We start from the raw sequence: 18,640 nt of genomic DNA, 5'->3' as shown, positions 1-18,640 counted from the left end.
AAGCACAGAGGAAGGGACCAGGGCAGGGAAGTCTTCAGTCCTGCCCAGCGGGCTTTCATCATGTCTGCTGCATGTCTCCCTTTCTTCTGAATGGGAGTTTTGTTTTGTTTTGTTCTGGTTTGCATATTTCTATTCCTCCATTGCATAATGGATGTTCGTTGGTCAGAATAAATAAAGAAATGGACATTTTAGCATGGGTATTTACAACAGGGTTTAGAGAGTGGAAGGCCAGACCAGTGGAGTTCTGGTCACCTAAACACTTTCAAGGAGAGCATGGCAGGCTGTGACACATAGGAGGGCCGGGTGGCCGGGGGAAAGGAGCAGAAGCTTTGGCGTCAGCTGAACCTGGGTCAGATGTAGGCTCATCACTTCCAGCGATGGCTCTAACCTGGCATGCTGCCGATCTGGCCAGAGACTTTTCCCTCCTCTCTAAAAATAACTACAACATAATAACTACCACAACTATATAGGATTGTTGAAAGGATAATTAAAGCAATGTTTATAAAGTGCGTAGCAAGATGCTTAGGACACAGGGTGTACTCAATACATGGTAGATAGTACCTCCCAAGAAAGTTAACTCAAAATTTCCCCAAAATTCAATAGAATATACAACTGGTATTCTGGAATTTTAACTGTTCATGCTCTAACACTTCAATTTAACAAGGACCAATAACAAAGGCATCCTATACTTACACTAAAATAACTACAGTCCAGGAAAGATTCTTCTCCTGCCTGAGAGTACGGGCCTAGCGCCACAGTGACTACGCTTAAGAGACTGCCACTTCCCTCTTCCGTTGCTTGAAACAAAGCAGGGAGGCAGGAGTGTAGAAGGGGGTAAGGAAGCAGAGGAGAGACAATGTGATGTGGCAGAAGAACACAGGCTTCAGGTTCTGGGTTCAAATATTAGCAGATAAGCAGGTAAGCAGAGTGGTTAAGAGCATGACCCCCAGAATGAACATCATACTCAACAGTGAAAAACTGAAAGCTTTTCCTTTAAGATCAGAAACAAGGCAAGGAGACCCACTCTGGCCACTTCTATTCAACAAAGTATCTCAAGTCCTAGCCAGACAAGACAAGGATATAAAAGGTATCTATATCGGAAAGGAAGGAGTAAAATCATGTTTGCAGATGACATGATCTTATATGTAGAAAACCCTAAAGATCCCACAAAAAAATAACTGTTAGAACTAATCGATGAATTCAGTAAGGTTGTACGATACAAAATCAACATACAAAAATCAGTTGCATTTCTATACGCTAACAACGAACAAGCTGAAAAGGAAATTAAGAAAACAATCCCATTTACAATAGCATCATACTGAATAAAATACTTAAGAATAAACATAATCAAGGAGGCAAAAGACTTGTATACTCAAAACTACAAAACAATGATGGAAGAAATTAAAGAAGACATAAATAAATGGAAAGACATACTGTGTTCATGGATTAGAATCTAATATTGTTAAGATGTCTATACAACTCAAGGTAATTTACAGATTCAGAACAATTCCTATCAAAATCTCAGCAGCATCTTTTTTTTTTACAGAAATAGAAAAAAAATCCTAAAATTCACATGAAAACACAAAGGATTCCAAACAGCCATAACAATCTTGAGAAAGAACAAATCTAGAGGTCTCATACTTCCTGGTTTCAAAATATACTACAAAGCAATAGTAATACAAAGTTACAGTAATCAAAAAAGTATGGTTCTGACATAAAGACAGACATATAGACCAATGGAACAGAATAGAGAGCCTAGGAATCAACCCATGCATATATGATCAATTGATCTTTGGCAAAGGTGCCAAGAATACACAATGGGGAAAACACGGTCTCTTCAACAAATGGTGTTGGGGAAACTGGATATCAGAAGAGCAAAAGAGCATGGCCTCTGGAGATAACTGGCCTGAGTGTGAAGCCTTACTTACCAGCAAGTTAGTTAACCTCTCTGTGCCTTAATTCTGTCATCTGTAAAATGGGGATAACAACAGTACCTTCGTCCTAAGACTATAGGGAGATTTAAATAAGGTGCTTAGAATAGCCTCTGACACAGAGTGCTAATTTCATTACTGTTATTATCAGTGGGGCCTGAGGATAGTTACTTGACCTCTTTGAGCCTCAATTTCCTCTGTTAAAAAAGGGAGAAAAGATCAAACTTGTCAGGTTACTGGGTTACTGGGACAAAGTGAATGAAATAGCCAATGTAAAGTTCTCAATCCACTTCCAGGTCCAGAGGAGTGAGACAAGTCCAGTAAAGCAACAGGGTAAGTCTGTTCCCAATAGGTTGGGGAGGGGGATCCCAAGAGAGATTACCAGGGAGGGGAGGTCAAAGGAGGCAATCCCTCCCTCAGACAGGGTGGGTCACCGGCATTACAACCCCAAGAACTTCTCCCCTCTATCACCCTGTCCAGGGTCACTAACGGGTGTTTTTCACTACCAGTTGAAACTATTTAGTCCCAGAGAATAAGTATAAAAGGAGTTTAGCCAGCTGGGTTGAAAACCTGATGTTTAACCTTCTAATCATATTACCATGCTTCCTCTAGACTACTCTATCTGGATCTTAGAGTAATCCATCAAAATATATCCACTAATATGCCACTGAACAGTTTTCAAAGTGAGTTCATGTCTCTTTTCCCATTTGATCCCATGGTGAGATGGGCAGTGTAGCTTTCTCCATCTTACAGAGAAGAAAATTAAAACTGGGAGACACTGATTCACTTTGACCAGCTCTCATCCTTCTAGCCCAGGGCTCTTTTCACCACCCTGACCACTGGAGCGTTTTTTCAGTAGGTAATCCTCTAACCTCAAGAGAAATAAAAATGCAGATTTGTTCTCCATAATGACATTAATGCCTTTTGCAAATATTTAGTGATTCTAGAAGTAATATAATGTGGTTGTGGTAAATGTCAATAAAAATTTGTACATGTATCTCTACTTAGAATTGTTGACAAGAGTTTATGGGAAAAATCCATAAACAAATGAAAAGGACTGAATAAAACTCTAAATACACGATAGAAAATAGCAATGATTAGTCAGTTTGCCTGCTTCAGAGAAAGCTCAGAAGAGCAAGCCACCCAGTTTACTTCTAACATGTTGAATGATATAACGTAAGAAACAGTTTCTCCTAAAGCATTTTACTTTCTCCATCAACAAACTAGAGACTACCAGTTGAACTAGGCCACAGACATCAATTATCTGACTATAGAAATTAGGCTGGAAATCAACTGAGAAAGGCTAGTAATGACCTAGTAGCAATCCATGGAAACCTTTAAAAATGTATATGCTGTTTCTATCTTTGCTTTCTTTCATTCCCATCTTCTTCTCTCTTCCTCTGCCTTCTCTTTTCTTCCCTCCCCAGAACTGAGGGGTCAGCATGTGGCAGAGAACGCAGTATGATGGAGAGAGTTTGGGGGGCTGGGGAGCCACACAGAGTAGTGAGCTGGAGGAACTGGAGGCTGATAATAAAGCTGCATAGACACATGGGCTAGCAGGCCTGGCACCAAAGGTGAGCAGCAGTGGGAAGAGAGATGGACACAGAGGAGGCAGGATGGCCTTTGTGGCTGAGAGGCGGGCTACTCTGAGCAAATAAGTAAAAATATTGAAGGTAATGAGAGTCAAGTTTCTAACTGCCAGAGAAGATATGTAGAAAGATATAAAGGGATAAGACTAGAAAGATCCTTGGGTGTTTGACTGGAATTGGAGGTATTAGTATGAACTCATGATTTTATAATATGTGGCCTAATGTAGAAAATATATAAATGTGTATGTGTAAATACATATATACCTATATTTCCTAGCTCTGTCCTCTGAGAGATCTAAGATACCCCAGTAAAAATGGACACAATCAACCTTCTATATCTTGGTTTCTAAATACCATTCTCTACCAAAAGGGATGACTAACCAGGTGAGGGAAAGTACAAGATGAGCCTGGGATGCCTTGGGGTGACAGAAAATTTTTAAATGTTCAATGATCATAAGGATGTCAAAAGGACAAAGGAGCCAGTTCAAAGGGACTCCCACTGGCCAAACTGAGAACAATTTGAGCATCAAAATAAATAATTATACTAAGAGATCTCAACATACTGTATACAAAAGGAATCCACAAATACTTCCTAATATAAATGAATAAATGCATGAAGGAGAAAGAAAGTTCTTCCTAATAGCAGAATGCCAACTAACAAATGTGGAAGGAGTAATGGAAATAAAGAATCACCATTTGGCAACCTTCAGAGAGGTGCCTGATTCAGGCAGAAGTCATCAGTGAATGATAAGGCTGTAGGTGGATGTTTAATGATAAACAGGCTATTAGCATAACCTCAGAACACCTCCCCACAAATACCAATAAGTTTCAAAGGGAAAAATGGTGAATTTAAGGTGGGGAAATCTGGCAAACACCAACATAACCAGGTGATTAAGGCCAATATTCCAGTGGTGGCCAAGTTGACACTGTGTACCTTCTAATGTGATGTGCTGAGAAGAGCAGAGTACCCTGCCAAGAAAATAGGACCTAAGTCTGGTTCTGAAGAAACACCTGCTAGACCCAGGTTGAGAGTCAACTACAAAATGAAAGACCTGTACAACTGCAAGGACTTTAGGAACAGGGAAAGTCTGAGGAACTATTTTACAAAAGACATGACAAATAAATTTAACATGAATCCTAGATCAGACAGGCAAAAGAGACACTTGGGGAAGTACTGATGAAATATGGATGGGCTCTGTGGACGGTAGTGTTGTACCAGTGTCAACTTCCTGGTTTGGTGGTGCAAGAATTAATTTTATGGGCCAACTTGACTGGGTTAAGGGATGCCCAGGTAGCTGGTAAATCATTATCTGGGTGTGTCCATGAGGGTGTTTCCAGAAGAGATTAGCGTTTGGATCTGTAGATTGAGTAAAGAAGATGATCCTCACCAACAGTGGCTGGGTATCATCCAATCCCCTGAGAGACTGAATAGAGCAAAAAGGCAGAAGAAGAGCAAATTTGCCTGGTTGCTTGAGCTGGGATATACATCTCCTCCTGCCCTCAGACATCAGAGCTCCTGTTCCCAGGCCTTCAGACTCAGACTGGACTACACTACCAGCTTTCCTCGTTCTTCAGCTTGCAGATGGCAAGACCGCAGGACTTCTCAGCCTCCATGATCCCATGAGCCAATTCTTATAATAAACCTTCTCTTATAAATAGCTATATATGTCCTATTGGTTCCATCTCTTTGGAGAACGCTGACTAATCCTAATGCCATTTTTATAGAAAAAAGTTATACTTATTTTCTCTTTGCCAGACCCATGTGACAGTTTAGTTCAGGGAAAGGGCTCCCCTTTAAAGGACTGGCCTATTAAAAATCAACCAGGGCAGGAGGCAAATGATTCAGTGATGTTCTATACCTGATGCCTTGCTTTGATCTTCAATAACTAGTTACTCTCAAGGGCTCTGAGCCTTAACGTTAAATTTCTAGCTCTCCTTGGGAAGTGAATGCCTCTGACTGACTCCACTGACCACCTCTGATTTACATGGTCTGAGTCCATCTGGGGACAGCTCCAGAATTTCTGAAAAGGAGGGGTTTGGGGGCAGACTGACTGAAAGGGGGCTTGCCTTAAAGCTGCATTTGCAAAGCAAGCACACTGTTTTTATTTAGACTGCATGTTTGTTTGGAGACCCTTTGGGCAAACTAGTGGCACTTATGGGGGGGGGCTAAAGTGCCCTCCGACCCACCCCCGGCACCTGCCAAGCCACACTTGATGATACCACTGAATCTGCACATGGCTGCGTCAAAACCAGGGCTAGTAGGTCCTCCAGCCTAATGTCCCAGGGAACAATAAAGACACAGGACTAGCTGATTAGTAATTAGGGGACTGGCTAACATTGTTTGGAAGGGGTGAGGCAGGCTATACTGGGCAGGCTGTTTTCCAGAGTGACACCCAGTCTGGCCTGGACTAAGGTATATGAATGATTCACATCTGAGGAGGGAAGGCAAGGTCCATGGGAGCAGGGAGGGGCACAGGCAATGGAGTGCAAGGCAGTAGGCAGACAGGACAAGAGGCTAGGGGTCAGGGGCCGCAGAGGCCAGGCCAGGAGATGAAGAGGAATAAGGATGATGGCATCAGTCTGGGGAGGAAAGAGGGGGTGGGGACAATCCAGGAAGTCAGACCTTCCTCTCACTGGGCACTACTCTCCTGGCTCACGAGGCAGGTCAGGCAGAGAGCAACACACACCTCTCAGATTGAATTAAATAATTAGCTTAATTGTTTGTGGCGGGGTGGGGGGATGCCTTGAGTCAGTTTAGTGCTTTGCAGAGTGCACCTCAGAGACTCAAGTTAGCAAGAAGGCACAGGCCAGTGAGGATGGCACAGGGCACCCCAGTTCAACGTCTGATGATCGCCGGTACCACTCTCCTCTGCCTCACTGGCTGATTAGTTAACTCTATGTTTCTGTCCACTAAGAACTGAGATGAGCAGACAGTACAGGTAATTCTAAGAGGGAATTAAAACTTCTTTGGATCTTTGCCCTGTGCCTTCAATCACACAATGTTAGGTAATCTCAGCCCTGAAATTTCTCTTCCTTTCATATTTCCCACAGAGCAGTTTCTCAACCTTTGGCAGAATTTCCTCCTTGAAATCTCATCTGCCATCAGAAGGTAGGAAAGAGGGGTGTGGAGAGACGGCAGCAATGACCACTTAGCACGTCGAACACCCACATGGATATCTTCCCACCCCCTACAGCCTGCCTGGGGTGTCCCACATCTGGAGGCCCTGTCTCTTTATCCAACATTTATGTGGCCCTCACCAGGTACAAAGCTCTTTCACATGCCTGATTTAATGGGACCCAACACAACCCATGCAGGTAGCTAGAAAAGGAATTATTATACCCATCGTGTGAATGAGAAAACTGCTTCAGAGATGATAAGTGATTTATTCAAGGTCACAAGAGCTCACAAGAGTGGGGCTGGGATTAGAACCCAGACCCCTGTACTCCGAACTGCCTCTCTAACCCAGCACTGTGAAAGCACAAACTCTCAGGGCTTCTGCAGACAGCTCTGCACCCCTCACCTCCATCTCTCCCATCCATGGCAGAACTAAGTTCCAGGGGTCTCCTCCACATAAACACAGAGTCCAGGATTAGGGACAAAGGATCAGCAAGGCCAGACAGGAGGCAGCTCAGTACCTGCAGGAGAAATGATGGAGGGAAGAGCAAAAGGACCATGGCAAGGGAGGAGGAAAGCAAGTAAGGAAAGTGAGCAGAACATCTCTAAATCACCCAGGACTTGGGAATCTATCTTTGTACTCTCACCAGTACAGTGTGCACTTGCACCATGTTTATAGAAATGTCAATACTTTATCTAGGAGGAAAAGAGGGCAACCAATATATAAGGAATACTTCCTGTATATCAGAGACCCTGCTAAGTGCTTTCTCTTTTCATCTTGGGAGGTGGATATAATCTTCATTTTTACAGACAAGGAAATTAAGGCTTAGAGAGGTGAAGCAAAGTATCCAAGGTCACGAAGCCTGGCCTGGAACAAAGCCTATCTCTCTGCAAAGCCCTGCTCTTCTCTTTACACCACATTAATAATACCTTAGGCCTGGGTTCTGCCATATAGAACCTTGCAATCAGACTTAACCACTCTGCTGGGTATAATCATAGGCCACAGAGCATTTTGAACTAATGTATACTCCACGGAGAATGGTTAATGGGTAATTTGAGTTATAGTAATTCCCATTCAAGTTACAGTGATTTCCCCCTGCCGCGGCCCAAAGAAATAAGACGCTGGGCTTAGGTTATGGTGGATTTCTGCTCCAAGATGAAAAACTTGGGGGAGAGGCAACCAGCCTTGGGCATGTGTGCACCACTTTGAGAATGTGTGCCTTGATTGCTGCCTGGCTACAATGCTGTGTGTGCAGTGGTTCCTCTGTGCCTGTGTGTTTTGGAAAAATGAGAGAGAATTAGCATGTAGATTTTCAACTAGGCTCTGATGGACATACATGAAAATAATCCCATATTGGAGTGTTTTCATTTCAGTCTTCATTCAGAGAAAACATATGCAGATCTGTTCTATCAAACATCTTGTAAAACAGCCAGATACCTAAAATAGATCTGATCTAACAACATAAAGAGGCTGGTAACTACTATTTACGCATTTGTCAGATTTAGAAAAGAAATGTGTTATTTCTTGTTTAATCGAAGCTACAAAGTTTTGAATTCTAAAGACAAAAAAAAAAAGAAAACCTGAAAATGTGCCAAAATAATCTATTTTCCTAGTTACCTGGTAGTAACAATCAATATAAGTTACATCCAGATGATTGGATGTCCAGTCCCTACATGATACAGTCATACAGTCTCATGGCACGAGAAACAAGTCCAGAAGCTTATCTCAAGTACATAAACCTCACTGGTAGGGTTTGCTTGCTGGTCTTTTTAGAATGGCCCAGTTTGCTTAGACAAGCATGGTGTTAATAGAGCCAAGGTTGTGTGTTTCGAACTATATCACTTCTGTTCAGAAAAGAGGAAAACTCTATTCACAGGACTCAGACCACACAAAGTTGGATGCAATTCCTCACTGGAAGCAGGGTGAGCAACCACTGATAGGTAGTTCACTGGAAAACCCAACAACTCTCCTTAACAACACAAAAGTTCATGCATTAATGACATGCTGTGCAGTGCATAAAATAATAAGCGACTTGTAAAGAGATCACCTGTTTGGCATTTACTTTATTCTCCGACTTACAAAAAGCAAGTAGGAACCGTGAGAAGCTAAGCGGCCCTTAACTTCTAAAGTAACGTTCCAAGGCCAGGTAATACTCAGGGCAGCAAAGAAGTGAGGAGGGAGAAGTGTACGACAATGACAGTAACGAAGTACCGGGAACACACTTCGTGGAAAATACTCAGTTTAAAAATGCTTTTAAGGGCAGTTTAAATGATGACCTTAATAAGACTAAATTGTTTCCAATACTCACAGTCACTCTCAAAGTACTTGCTTGAGAAATTTCTAAGCCATTTTAGGTAGTCGCAACTTGTTGAAGGAAAGCAATAAAGTAACGCTGCTACAGAACAAAGCACTTTTGTCTGCCGGTGGTGAGAGGGGGACCGCGGGGACCGTCACTCTCAAAGCACAACCCCCAACAGTGTCACTAGTTAGTTCGTAATAACCATTTCCCGAATCTCTGAATGCCTTGCTTGGTTCGAGCTGTTCCCTAACACACCACCGGATAGGGAGTAACTGAAGGCTGGAAAATGTTATATCCCTAGGCTCCACGAGAGAACCTCAGTTCACCATCGACGGCTGTAAAACCGAGTTTGGAAAAGAAGCACCTGTGCAAAAGCAGAGCGGAGCCTGCGCCCGGCTCTGCGCTCCTCTGCGCCCAGCCCACCAGCCCACAGCTGGGGCGGGCGCTACGCGGATTCTGCATCCCGACTGCTTCTCCCTCCTGAAATAAAAACATTTTAAAAAGAAGGCGGAAAGGGCAAGATGCGCCACACACCGCGCAAAGAGGGCTGTCCCAGGTACTTGGAATGGGTCTGGGGCCCGGGCTGGACGCCAGGCAACCCCGAAAAGCCTCCCCACGCGCCCCGGCCGGCCGCCGCTCCGGGAACCCACTCACCGCTCACGCTCGCCCGCGCCGCGGAGCCCGGGAGCGGAGACCCCTGCTGCTGCCGCATGCCCTCGGGGCCGAGCGCGACAGGGAGACCGGGGGCCGGGCGCGAGCAGCCGAGGGGGACGCGGCGAGCGGGCGGGCGTCGGCGCGCCTCTTCTCCAGCGGACGCTGAGACCCGCCCGGAACCCGAGGAGAGCTTGGCAGAGCGAGGGGTGACGCCCAGGGGGCGGAGGGGCCGCGTCCCGCCCTGCTCCGCCCTGCTCCTCCCCGCCCCTCCCCGCCCTGCCCGACCTTTCCCACGGGAGAGCGCCCCCCAGCGGCGAGGCCCGGATCGGCGCTCGGGGGCTCTTTTGCTGATGCCCTTCTGCCCGGGACTGGTCCCCAGGAGTGTGGCCGGCCTCCAGGGGGAGATGGCGCCCACTAAAGGACCGCTAGCACCCACAGGCCCTACAGGGCCGTACCTCGGAGCCCCGTATTAAATCACTGTCCTCCTGTCCCTCTCCTCACACTGCGGGGAGAGATTTGTTTGAAGTGGCTTCAGGGAAGTACAGCCCACGTGTGAGGCAAGCTCACCGCCAGGCTGACCGTTTGCTCTAAAACTCCAGCTCCAAAGCTATCTGAGGGAGCAGGCAGCCCCCAGAGGCCACAGGTGTTCACAGACATTTGGCTTGGGACCCTTCCTGGGCACCTTTTTATTGAAACAGGAAACAAAAAATATTTAAAGTTCTTGTAAGAGAAATCTGGGCCTCTTGGGGTCAACAGTCTTGGATACTTTGTTTTTCAAAGCTGAAATATGAAGCCTCCACTGACCCACCTTTGGTAAAGAAGAAAGGTGCAAAGTAAAACAATGTTTGTCGTGAAGACTTTGTTCTCTCTGAGCTCTGCAGAGCAAAAAGAGGGCACGGACGTGCAGAGAGTTGGGTTCTCCCCGTGACCTCAGGAGGGAAATATTGTGAGTCCTTCCCCCTCATTCTTTAAAACCTTGGAAAAAACTGAGAGCATATGCGGGAGATGTCTTCCTGTAGCCCTTTGCCATTCATTTGTTCGTTCATTCGTCATTCAGTATTGATATTGGGTCTTTCTGTATGCCAACTAGGACCCATATCCCAGGAAACAATCTGGACGATAATCTGCCTTTTACCATCAAAGAAATTCCACTCTCTCTGAAAATAATGTTTTAATAATGTTTTATTCCTTGTGCAATGGATCTCATCCCATAGGCCATGACAGCGTGGTGTGCCTCAAACCTTCACAGGGATTGGACTGTATTTTGATCAACATGTGCCCAAATTATTGTTGCTTCACCTGGGTGTGCAGAAAATGACTCTGTTGTCTTACAGATGAACTGCGTAGAGAGAGATACAACTTGCAAAGTTAATGCTAAAGAAAGATCATGTTTACCCGCACAAGCAAAACTCTTGCAGATGATATATATGAGAATGAGGCCAGGGGAGTGAACAGCTCAACTCAAATAGCACAGTGCTGAAGGGCAATGTAGTGAACACAAAAATTCTCAACCACCAGCACTTAGCAAATGCTTGACTCAACAGATGTGTAGTATATTGAGTGAGTAACTTGTTGTAGGCTGGACTGGGAACTGTAAGTACCACTTAGAGCCTACTTTTTGCTGGGAAATTTGTTCCAAGTTCCAAACAACTTATTAGCAAAGGCACTTTGGCAACACATTATGTTGTAACTTGAGAACTTCCTGAACTGGATTCTGTAGAGCCAGATGCGATTACCTTTAATGTATGAATCCTTAAAAAAGAAGAAAGGATAAGGAAACATGGTGAGCTGTGTTGTGAAAGGAAGAAGACATTCTAACTAGATGGTTTTCAACAAATGTGGCTCAGATCTGAGCAGAAGACAAGGAAGTGATGTAGGAAAGAGATGCAGAGGGGAGGGGGCAGAGAGAACATCCAGTTTATTGACCTACAGGCAGGAACAGGAAAAAGAAGACAAGAGGCAAAGTAAAGAGAAAGATGTGGCCCCAAATTCTGGTTTTTAGGAAGAAACTCAGGGATTATCCACCAGAACTTTCTTTAAGTCCTCATAGGGTCTACAGTGTCTCACTTCTCTACCAAATTTTTTTTTTAAATCAGTAAAACCAAATTAAAATTAACATCAAAAAATGGTGAACACAAAGCCTGAGGGTATACTTTGCCTTAAAGAGCACTGGCTGGAAAATCATTCAAAACTTTTTCAACAAACATTTGCTTATCAGCTGCCTGTATACAAAGTGTTGTATTTTGTGTTCCTGGAGATGTGAAGATTTATAACATTGTTTCTATAAGGAGAAGGGGGGCTGGAATTCTACAGTGCTTGATGGAAAAGAATAGCGATGGCTGAAGGAACAATTATGGCCTTGGAGAACTTGTGTCAGCCAGCATTTAGTTGGCAGGGAATAAATGCTGCAAAATAAATAAATAAGCAAATAAAACTAAAAACAGGCCAACCACCTGCCACAGTGAGAAGCAATGTGGAACAGAGGCACAACTTCTTCCTCTCAGGATTTATGAAAAGAGGTTCATGTTCTTCTGCCCCCCAGCTCAGCTGGGACCTCCAAGTATAAGAGCAGGAGCTCATAGATTTGTCCTTCTTATCTTTGGGAAGTATATGAACTGAATCACTGTTCAGTTTTGCTCATCTGTACTAATTAGCAATGAGGATGCTTACAGCAGGTGAATGGTGTGAGGAAGTGGAATGGCAACTGGAAAGTGAGATGTGAGTGGGACTCCAAATAACAGTTAGCTAGAAGGTTCTGAGGAAAGCCTGAGCAAAAGGTTAACTCTAAAGAAACCAAAGGAAAAGAGAGACGGCACAAGCAAGGTGATGGCCATGCAGAGTATCTCTCGACTGCATGTAACTTCAAGGGGAAAGCCATATTGAAAATCACAGTAATAGTCCCAAAATACCAAAACATCAAAATTCAACATCAACTTAAACTTCATTTAAATTGAGCAAACCATCTCATATGACATGTGTGAATCATTCAAAAATACTTCTTAGGGGCTTCCCTGGTGGTGCAGTGTTGAGAATCTGCCTGCCAATGAAGGGGACATGGGTTCGAGCCCTGGTCTGGGAGGATCCCACATGCCGCGGAGCAACTCGGCCCGTGAGCCACAATTACTGAGCCTGCGCGTCTGGAGCCTGTGCTCCGCAGCAAGAGAGGCCGCGATAGTGAGAGGCCCACGCACCGCGATGAAGATGGCACCCGCTCGCCGCAACTAGAGAAAGCCCTCGCACAGAAACGAAGACCCAACACAGCCATAAATAAATAAATAAATAAATAAATAAATAAACCCGAAGTTAAAAAAAAAAAAATAGATGTAACACTCAAGATTTCAGCTTAAAAAAAAAATACTTCTTAGATATTCATCCCATCACTACTTAATTCTGCATAGTTTTATGTTTGCAAAAAGAGTGACCAATTTTGAAAATAAAAGTCATGATGGGGATATTGCTTTAGCAGATATGAAAATACATTATAAAACCATAATAACTAGGACACCCCAGGACCCAGATTTGTGATTTGCAAAAGATGGGTTCTCTTGAGCTTCAAAGGGCTAAATGCTGAAAGAAGCTGAACATAAACTTTTTGTCCCCCATAAACAATCAACTAAAAGAAAGCAGATGAAGAACCAGACCACCCTCCCTGGAGACTAGATAAGGTTCTCCCTTACTGGAGAGGAGAATTGAGCTGGAGAAGAAGCAACCCTGATAGCCTTGAGCATGAAGTAGCTGACTTCTCACCGTTCCTCAAGCTAAATTATTAGAGAAACATAGATCCTTCCCTTAAGTTATGAACCCAGGAATAGTGTGGTAGATTGTATTATTTAAAAACATAAGCTGCCCCTCCCTGGGGGAGAATTATACTTCTCTGCTTATCCATTTGACTTCTTTGGTCAATAAAGTGTGAGTTGGACTACTAGCCAGAACAAAGTTCATCCTGTTCTCTCTTCCTCTATGCTGATATCAGCAATGTCCCAGACAGAGACAGTTCCATCATCCAGTTCCTGGATCCAGGAGTAAAGAGGGCATGGACCAGCAGTACCATGCCTGACGCAGGAATGACATACAAGTGAGAAATAAACCTTTGTCCTTTTAAGCCACTGAGATTTGGGGAGCATTTGTCACCACATCATAATCTAACTTATCGTCATTAATACAAGCAGAGACATACTGTGCCCTGCTGTGCATCTGAGACTTGGGTAGGAAACTTTCTTGCATGTGTTCTCCATGCTATGGTGATAAGGGAATAGCAATATTGAAGTGGTGACATGGCATAGTTAGACGTAGGAGGAACTGAATCCACTGTCTAAGTGTGTGGGCCCCAGACTGAGGCAGGAAAACACTGACATCAGTTCTGTATGGAAAAGTACCTAAAGGGACATATACTGACAGTGGGTGCACCAGGGATAGAGTCAGAATCCAAAGACTCACCTCTTAAAAGAATGTATACTATGTGTTCATTACCCACCCATTCAACCCCAACACCTGAATACTAATAAGTCCATTCAGGTCTCAGATGTCACAACAGGGAGAAAATGCGAGGAGCAGAAGCCTAAGTATAAACTTCAAATGACCAAGACTGCTGAATTTGCCTGTCAGTGATAGAAATAGGAGGTTCAAGATAGAATTTAGATCCACTTTTAGAAAAATAGTTATATGTTTGCCTGCCTCAGTTTGCAGCCTGAGAAATGTGTACATACTACACCAAGATACTTTAAGAACACATCATGGAGGTTGCATATATTCAACCACTGTGGGGTGCTGAGAGTCTAGGCAGGCAAAGCTAAAGCCATGCATGGACAAGGAGAACACCTTATATAATAGGCCAGTTTCTGTTCCCAAATCTGACACTCAAGCTATGACTAGATATTTGCCCTGTCTGAGAAGCCATCAAGAACCTGCTACTAGCAACACTTTCAGCTGCACAAATATTTATTCTGGTAACCTGAAAAAGAAAAAGCAAATAGTTGTAAATAAATCTTGTCAGAATTTTCTGCATTCCATGCACTAAACTTTTTCTCCTTGTCTTGCAAAAGAAAGCTGTAATATGACCCTAACGTTCTCATCTCAGGGATTGATTGTTTCAATTGGATTTGATGGATACTGTCTGGGTTAATATTTAATGTTTCTTGTATAATTTGAATAATAATACAGAAGACTGAGACATGAGTAAACTATGAAAACATCTGAGCTATTAACCTTTAGTCAATTTAAAACAGAGGATTGATTCATTCAAAATAGAAGATCAAGAGAAGTTTTCATTCTCTATTTTTTAATGTAGTAAACTTTGAAACCAAAAAATATAAAATAAAATAGGGTTCTGTGATTTTATGAAAGAAGCACATTGTAATAACTACATCACATAATTTTATACTTGGCTTTACAATCATTAATGAATATTTCTTTCTTACAAACAAGAAAATATGTCATGATAAGTTATTTTGCTACAATTGAAGTTTTTTTAGAAGGCTCAATTCTCAGCTCCTTTTAATTTCTGGGTCATGGCTTATTACTTTGATTATGTTGTGTTATGGTGGGAATGAACATAGTGGAGGCAAAGAACAATGAGAGAAGCATGAATATTAGTAAGAAGAATACTGACTTGTGTGTAGAAATAAATATTAAATAAATAAATATTGTGAAAACCAAAAAGATTTTTTTTGTTTGTTTGTTTTTGTTTTTTTAAAATTTATTTATTTATTTATTTTTGGCCGTGTTGGGTCTTTGTTTCTGTGCGAGGGCTTTTCTCTAGCTGCAGCAAGCAGGGGCCACTCTTCATCGCGGTGCGCGGGCCTCTCACCATCGCGGCCCCTCTCGTTGCGGAGCACAGGCTCCAGACGCGCATGCTCAGTAGCTGTGGCTCAGGGGCCTAGTTGCTCCGCGGCATGTGGGATCCTCCCAGAACAGGGCTCGAACCCGTGTGCCCTGCATTGGCAGGCAGACTCTCAACCACTGCGCCACCAGGGAAGGGAAAGGGAAGCCCCCAAAAAGATTTTTAAAAGACATGTTATAAGACTTTATCATAGAAGACTGTTTGAATTAAAGTACCTATAACTTCTAAGACTTGCTGTCAAGTTCAAAAACTTTAGTATACTCTACCATATTCACTAGTTATACAAACTTGGCCAGTTTCACTCAGTCTTTACAACTATAAATGTAATAATGTACTTACCTCAAACTGCAGTGAAAATTAACAAGAAATATTATACTTCAGTAATTTTTTTAAAGATGAGATTATTACTAGAAAAATAAAACAGGGTTATTTCATGATGTTAAAAGGGTCAATTCATCAAATAACAGACCTTCAAAATGTATGAAATAAAAATTAACAGAACTAAAAGGAGAAATAGACAAATCCATACTCATAGTTGGAGATTTCTTTTTTTTTTTTAAAGAGTTAGGTGGTGACTTTTATTCCAACCTCCCACCCAGGACAGAAATTCTTCCTGAAGGATGATTCTAGGCCTCAAGTATCCGGTTGAAGGTGACCAGAGCTTGGAAAGTTCCTGACATGGTAAGTCAGGACATCCAATTTAAGAACAGATGTAATGTTAGAAAAGTTTTCTTTATGTAGAGCCAGATCTGTCTCCATATGTAACTACCAGCAATTTGATCCTGGTTCAGGCCTTAGGAGCTATTTTTTTTTTTGAATTTTAGAATTTTATTTATTTTTTTATACAGCAGGTTCTTATTAGTTATCCATTTTATACATATTAGTGTATACATGTCAATCCCAATCTCCCAATTCATCACACCACCACCCCCACCCCCCAGCCACATTCCCCCCACCTTGGTGTCCATACGTTTGTTCTCTACGTCTGCGTCTCAGTTTCTGCCCTGCAAACCAGTTCATCTGTACCATTTTTCTAGGTTCCACATATATGCATTAATATATGATATTTGTTTTTCTCTTTCTGACTCACGTCACTCTGTATGACAGTCTCTAGCTCCATCCACATCTCTACAAATGACCCAATTTCGTTCCTTTTTATGACTGAGTAATATTCCATTGTATATATGTACCACATCTTCTTTATTCATTCATCTGTCGATGGACATTTAGGTTGCTTCCATGACCTGGCTATTTTAAATAGTGCTGCAATGAACACTGGGGTGCATGTGTCTTTTTGAATTATGGTTTTCTCTGGTTATATGCCCAGTAGTGGGATTGCTGGGCCATATGGTAATTCTATTTTTAGTTTTTTAAGGAACCTCCATACTGTTCTCCATAGTGGCTGTATCAATGTACATTCCCACCAACAGTGCAAGAGGGTTCCCTTTTCTCCACACCCTCTCCAGCATTTATTGTTTGTAGATTTTCTGAGGATGCCCATTGTAACTGGTGTGAGGTGATACCTCATTGTAGTTTTGATTTCCATTTCTTTAATAATTAGTGATGTGGAGCAGCTTTTCATGTGCTTCTTGGCCATCTGTATGTCTTCTTTGGAGAAATGTCTATTTAGGTCTTCTGCCCATTTTTGGATTGGGTTGTTTGTTTTTTTAATATTGCACTGCATGAGCTGTTTATATACTTTGGAGACTAATCCTTTGTCCGTTGATTTGTTTGCAAATATTTTCTCCCATTCTAAGGGTTGTCTTTTCATCTTGTTTGTAGATTTCTTTGCAAAAGCTTTAAAGTTTCATTAGGTCCCATTTATTTATTTTTGTTTTTATTTTCATTACTCTAGGTGGTGGATCAAAAAAGATCTTGCTGTGATTTATGTCAAAGAGTGTTCTTCCTATGTTTTCCTCTAAGAGTTTTATAGTGTCCGGTCTTACATTTAGGTCTCTAATCCATTTTGAGTTTATTTTTGTGTATGGTGTTAGGGAGTGTTCTAATTTCATTTACATGTAGCTATCCAGTTTTCCCAGCACAACTTATTGAAGACCCTGTCTTTTCTCCATTGTATATCCTTGCCTCCTTTGTCATAGATTAGTTGACCATAGGTGCATGGGTTTATCTCTGGGCTTTCTATCCTGTTCCATTGATCTATATTCCTGTTTTTGTGCCAGTACCATATTGTCTTCATTACTGTAGCTTTGTAGTATAGTCTGAAGTCAGGGAGCCTGATTCCTCCAGCTCCGTTTTTTTCCCTCAAGATTGCTTTGGCTATTCAGGGTCTTTTGTGTCTCCATACAAATTTTAAGATTTTTTGTTCTAGTTCTATACAAAATGCCATTGGTAATTTGATAGGGATTGCACTGAATCTGTAGATTGCTTTGTGTAGTATAGTCATTTTCACAATATTGATTCTTCCAATCCAAGAACATGGTAAATGTCTCCATCTGTTTGTATCATCTTTAATTTCTTTCATCAGTGTCTTATAGTTTTCTGCATACAGGTCCTTTGTCTCCCTAAGTAGGTTTATTCCTAGGTATTTTATTCTTTTTGTTGCAATGGTAAATGGGAGTGTTTCCTTAATTTCTCTTTCAGATTTTTCATCATTAGTGTATAGGAATGCAAGAGATTTCTGTGCATTAATTTTGTATCCTGCAACTTTATCAGATTCACTGATTAGCTCTAGGAGTTTTCTGGTGGCATCTTTAGGATTCTCTACGTATAGTATCATGTCATCTACAGTGACAGTTTTACTTCTTCTCTTCCAGTTTGTATTCCTTTTATTTCTTTTTCTTCTCTGATTGCCATGGTAGGACTTCCAAAACTATGTTGAATAATAGTGGCGAGAGTGGACATCCTTGTCTTGTTCCTGATCTTAGAGGAAATGCTCTCAGTTTTTCACCATTGAGGATGATGTTTGCTGTGCGTTTGTCATATATGGCCTTTATTATGTTGAGGTAGGTTCCCTCTATGCCCACTTTCTGGAGTGTTTTTATCATAAATGGGTGTTGAATTTTGTCAAAAGCTTTTTCTGCATCTATTGAGAGGATCATATGGTTTTTCTTCTTCAATTTGTTAATATGGTGTATCACATTGATTGATTTGTGTATATTGCAGAATCCTTGCATCCCTGGGATAAATCCCACTTGATCATGGTGTATGATCCTTTTAATGTGCTGTTGTATTCTGTTTGCTAGTATTCTGTT

At 42.2% G+C, this 18,640-nt stretch overlaps 1 protein-coding gene across 3 annotated transcripts in view; it reads right to left on the bottom strand.

Annotated features, from left to right (window-relative positions):
- The window catches only part of LPAR3 (lysophosphatidic acid receptor 3), a 90,426-nt gene extending 80,637 nt beyond the window's left edge, over positions 1–9,789 (bottom strand). The window contains exon 1 of one of the 3 annotated variants that reach the window (XR_014249400.1): positions 9,590–9,756. Coding sequence is in view for 1 of the 3 variants with exons in the window: in XM_082408758.1 (XP_082264884.1) it covers positions 9,590–9,647 (58 nt within the window). In the remaining 2 variants the exon portion in view is untranslated. Of the gene's footprint in view, positions 1–9,589 lie in introns of all 3 variants that reach the window. The other 2 variants (XM_082408758.1, XM_082408757.1) reach the window with 2 other exon arrangements.
- Between the last annotated feature and the right edge of the window lie 8,851 nt (positions 9,790–18,640).

This window comes from Balaenoptera borealis, assembly GCF_965194805.1.
Source record: "Balaenoptera borealis genome assembly, chromosome: 1".
In the NCBI taxonomy this organism is placed as follows: domain Eukaryota; kingdom Metazoa; phylum Chordata; class Mammalia; order Artiodactyla; family Balaenopteridae; genus Balaenoptera; species Balaenoptera borealis.
The sequence above is the reverse complement of the archived record's forward strand: the minus strand, read 5'-3'. Positions and strand labels throughout refer to the sequence as shown.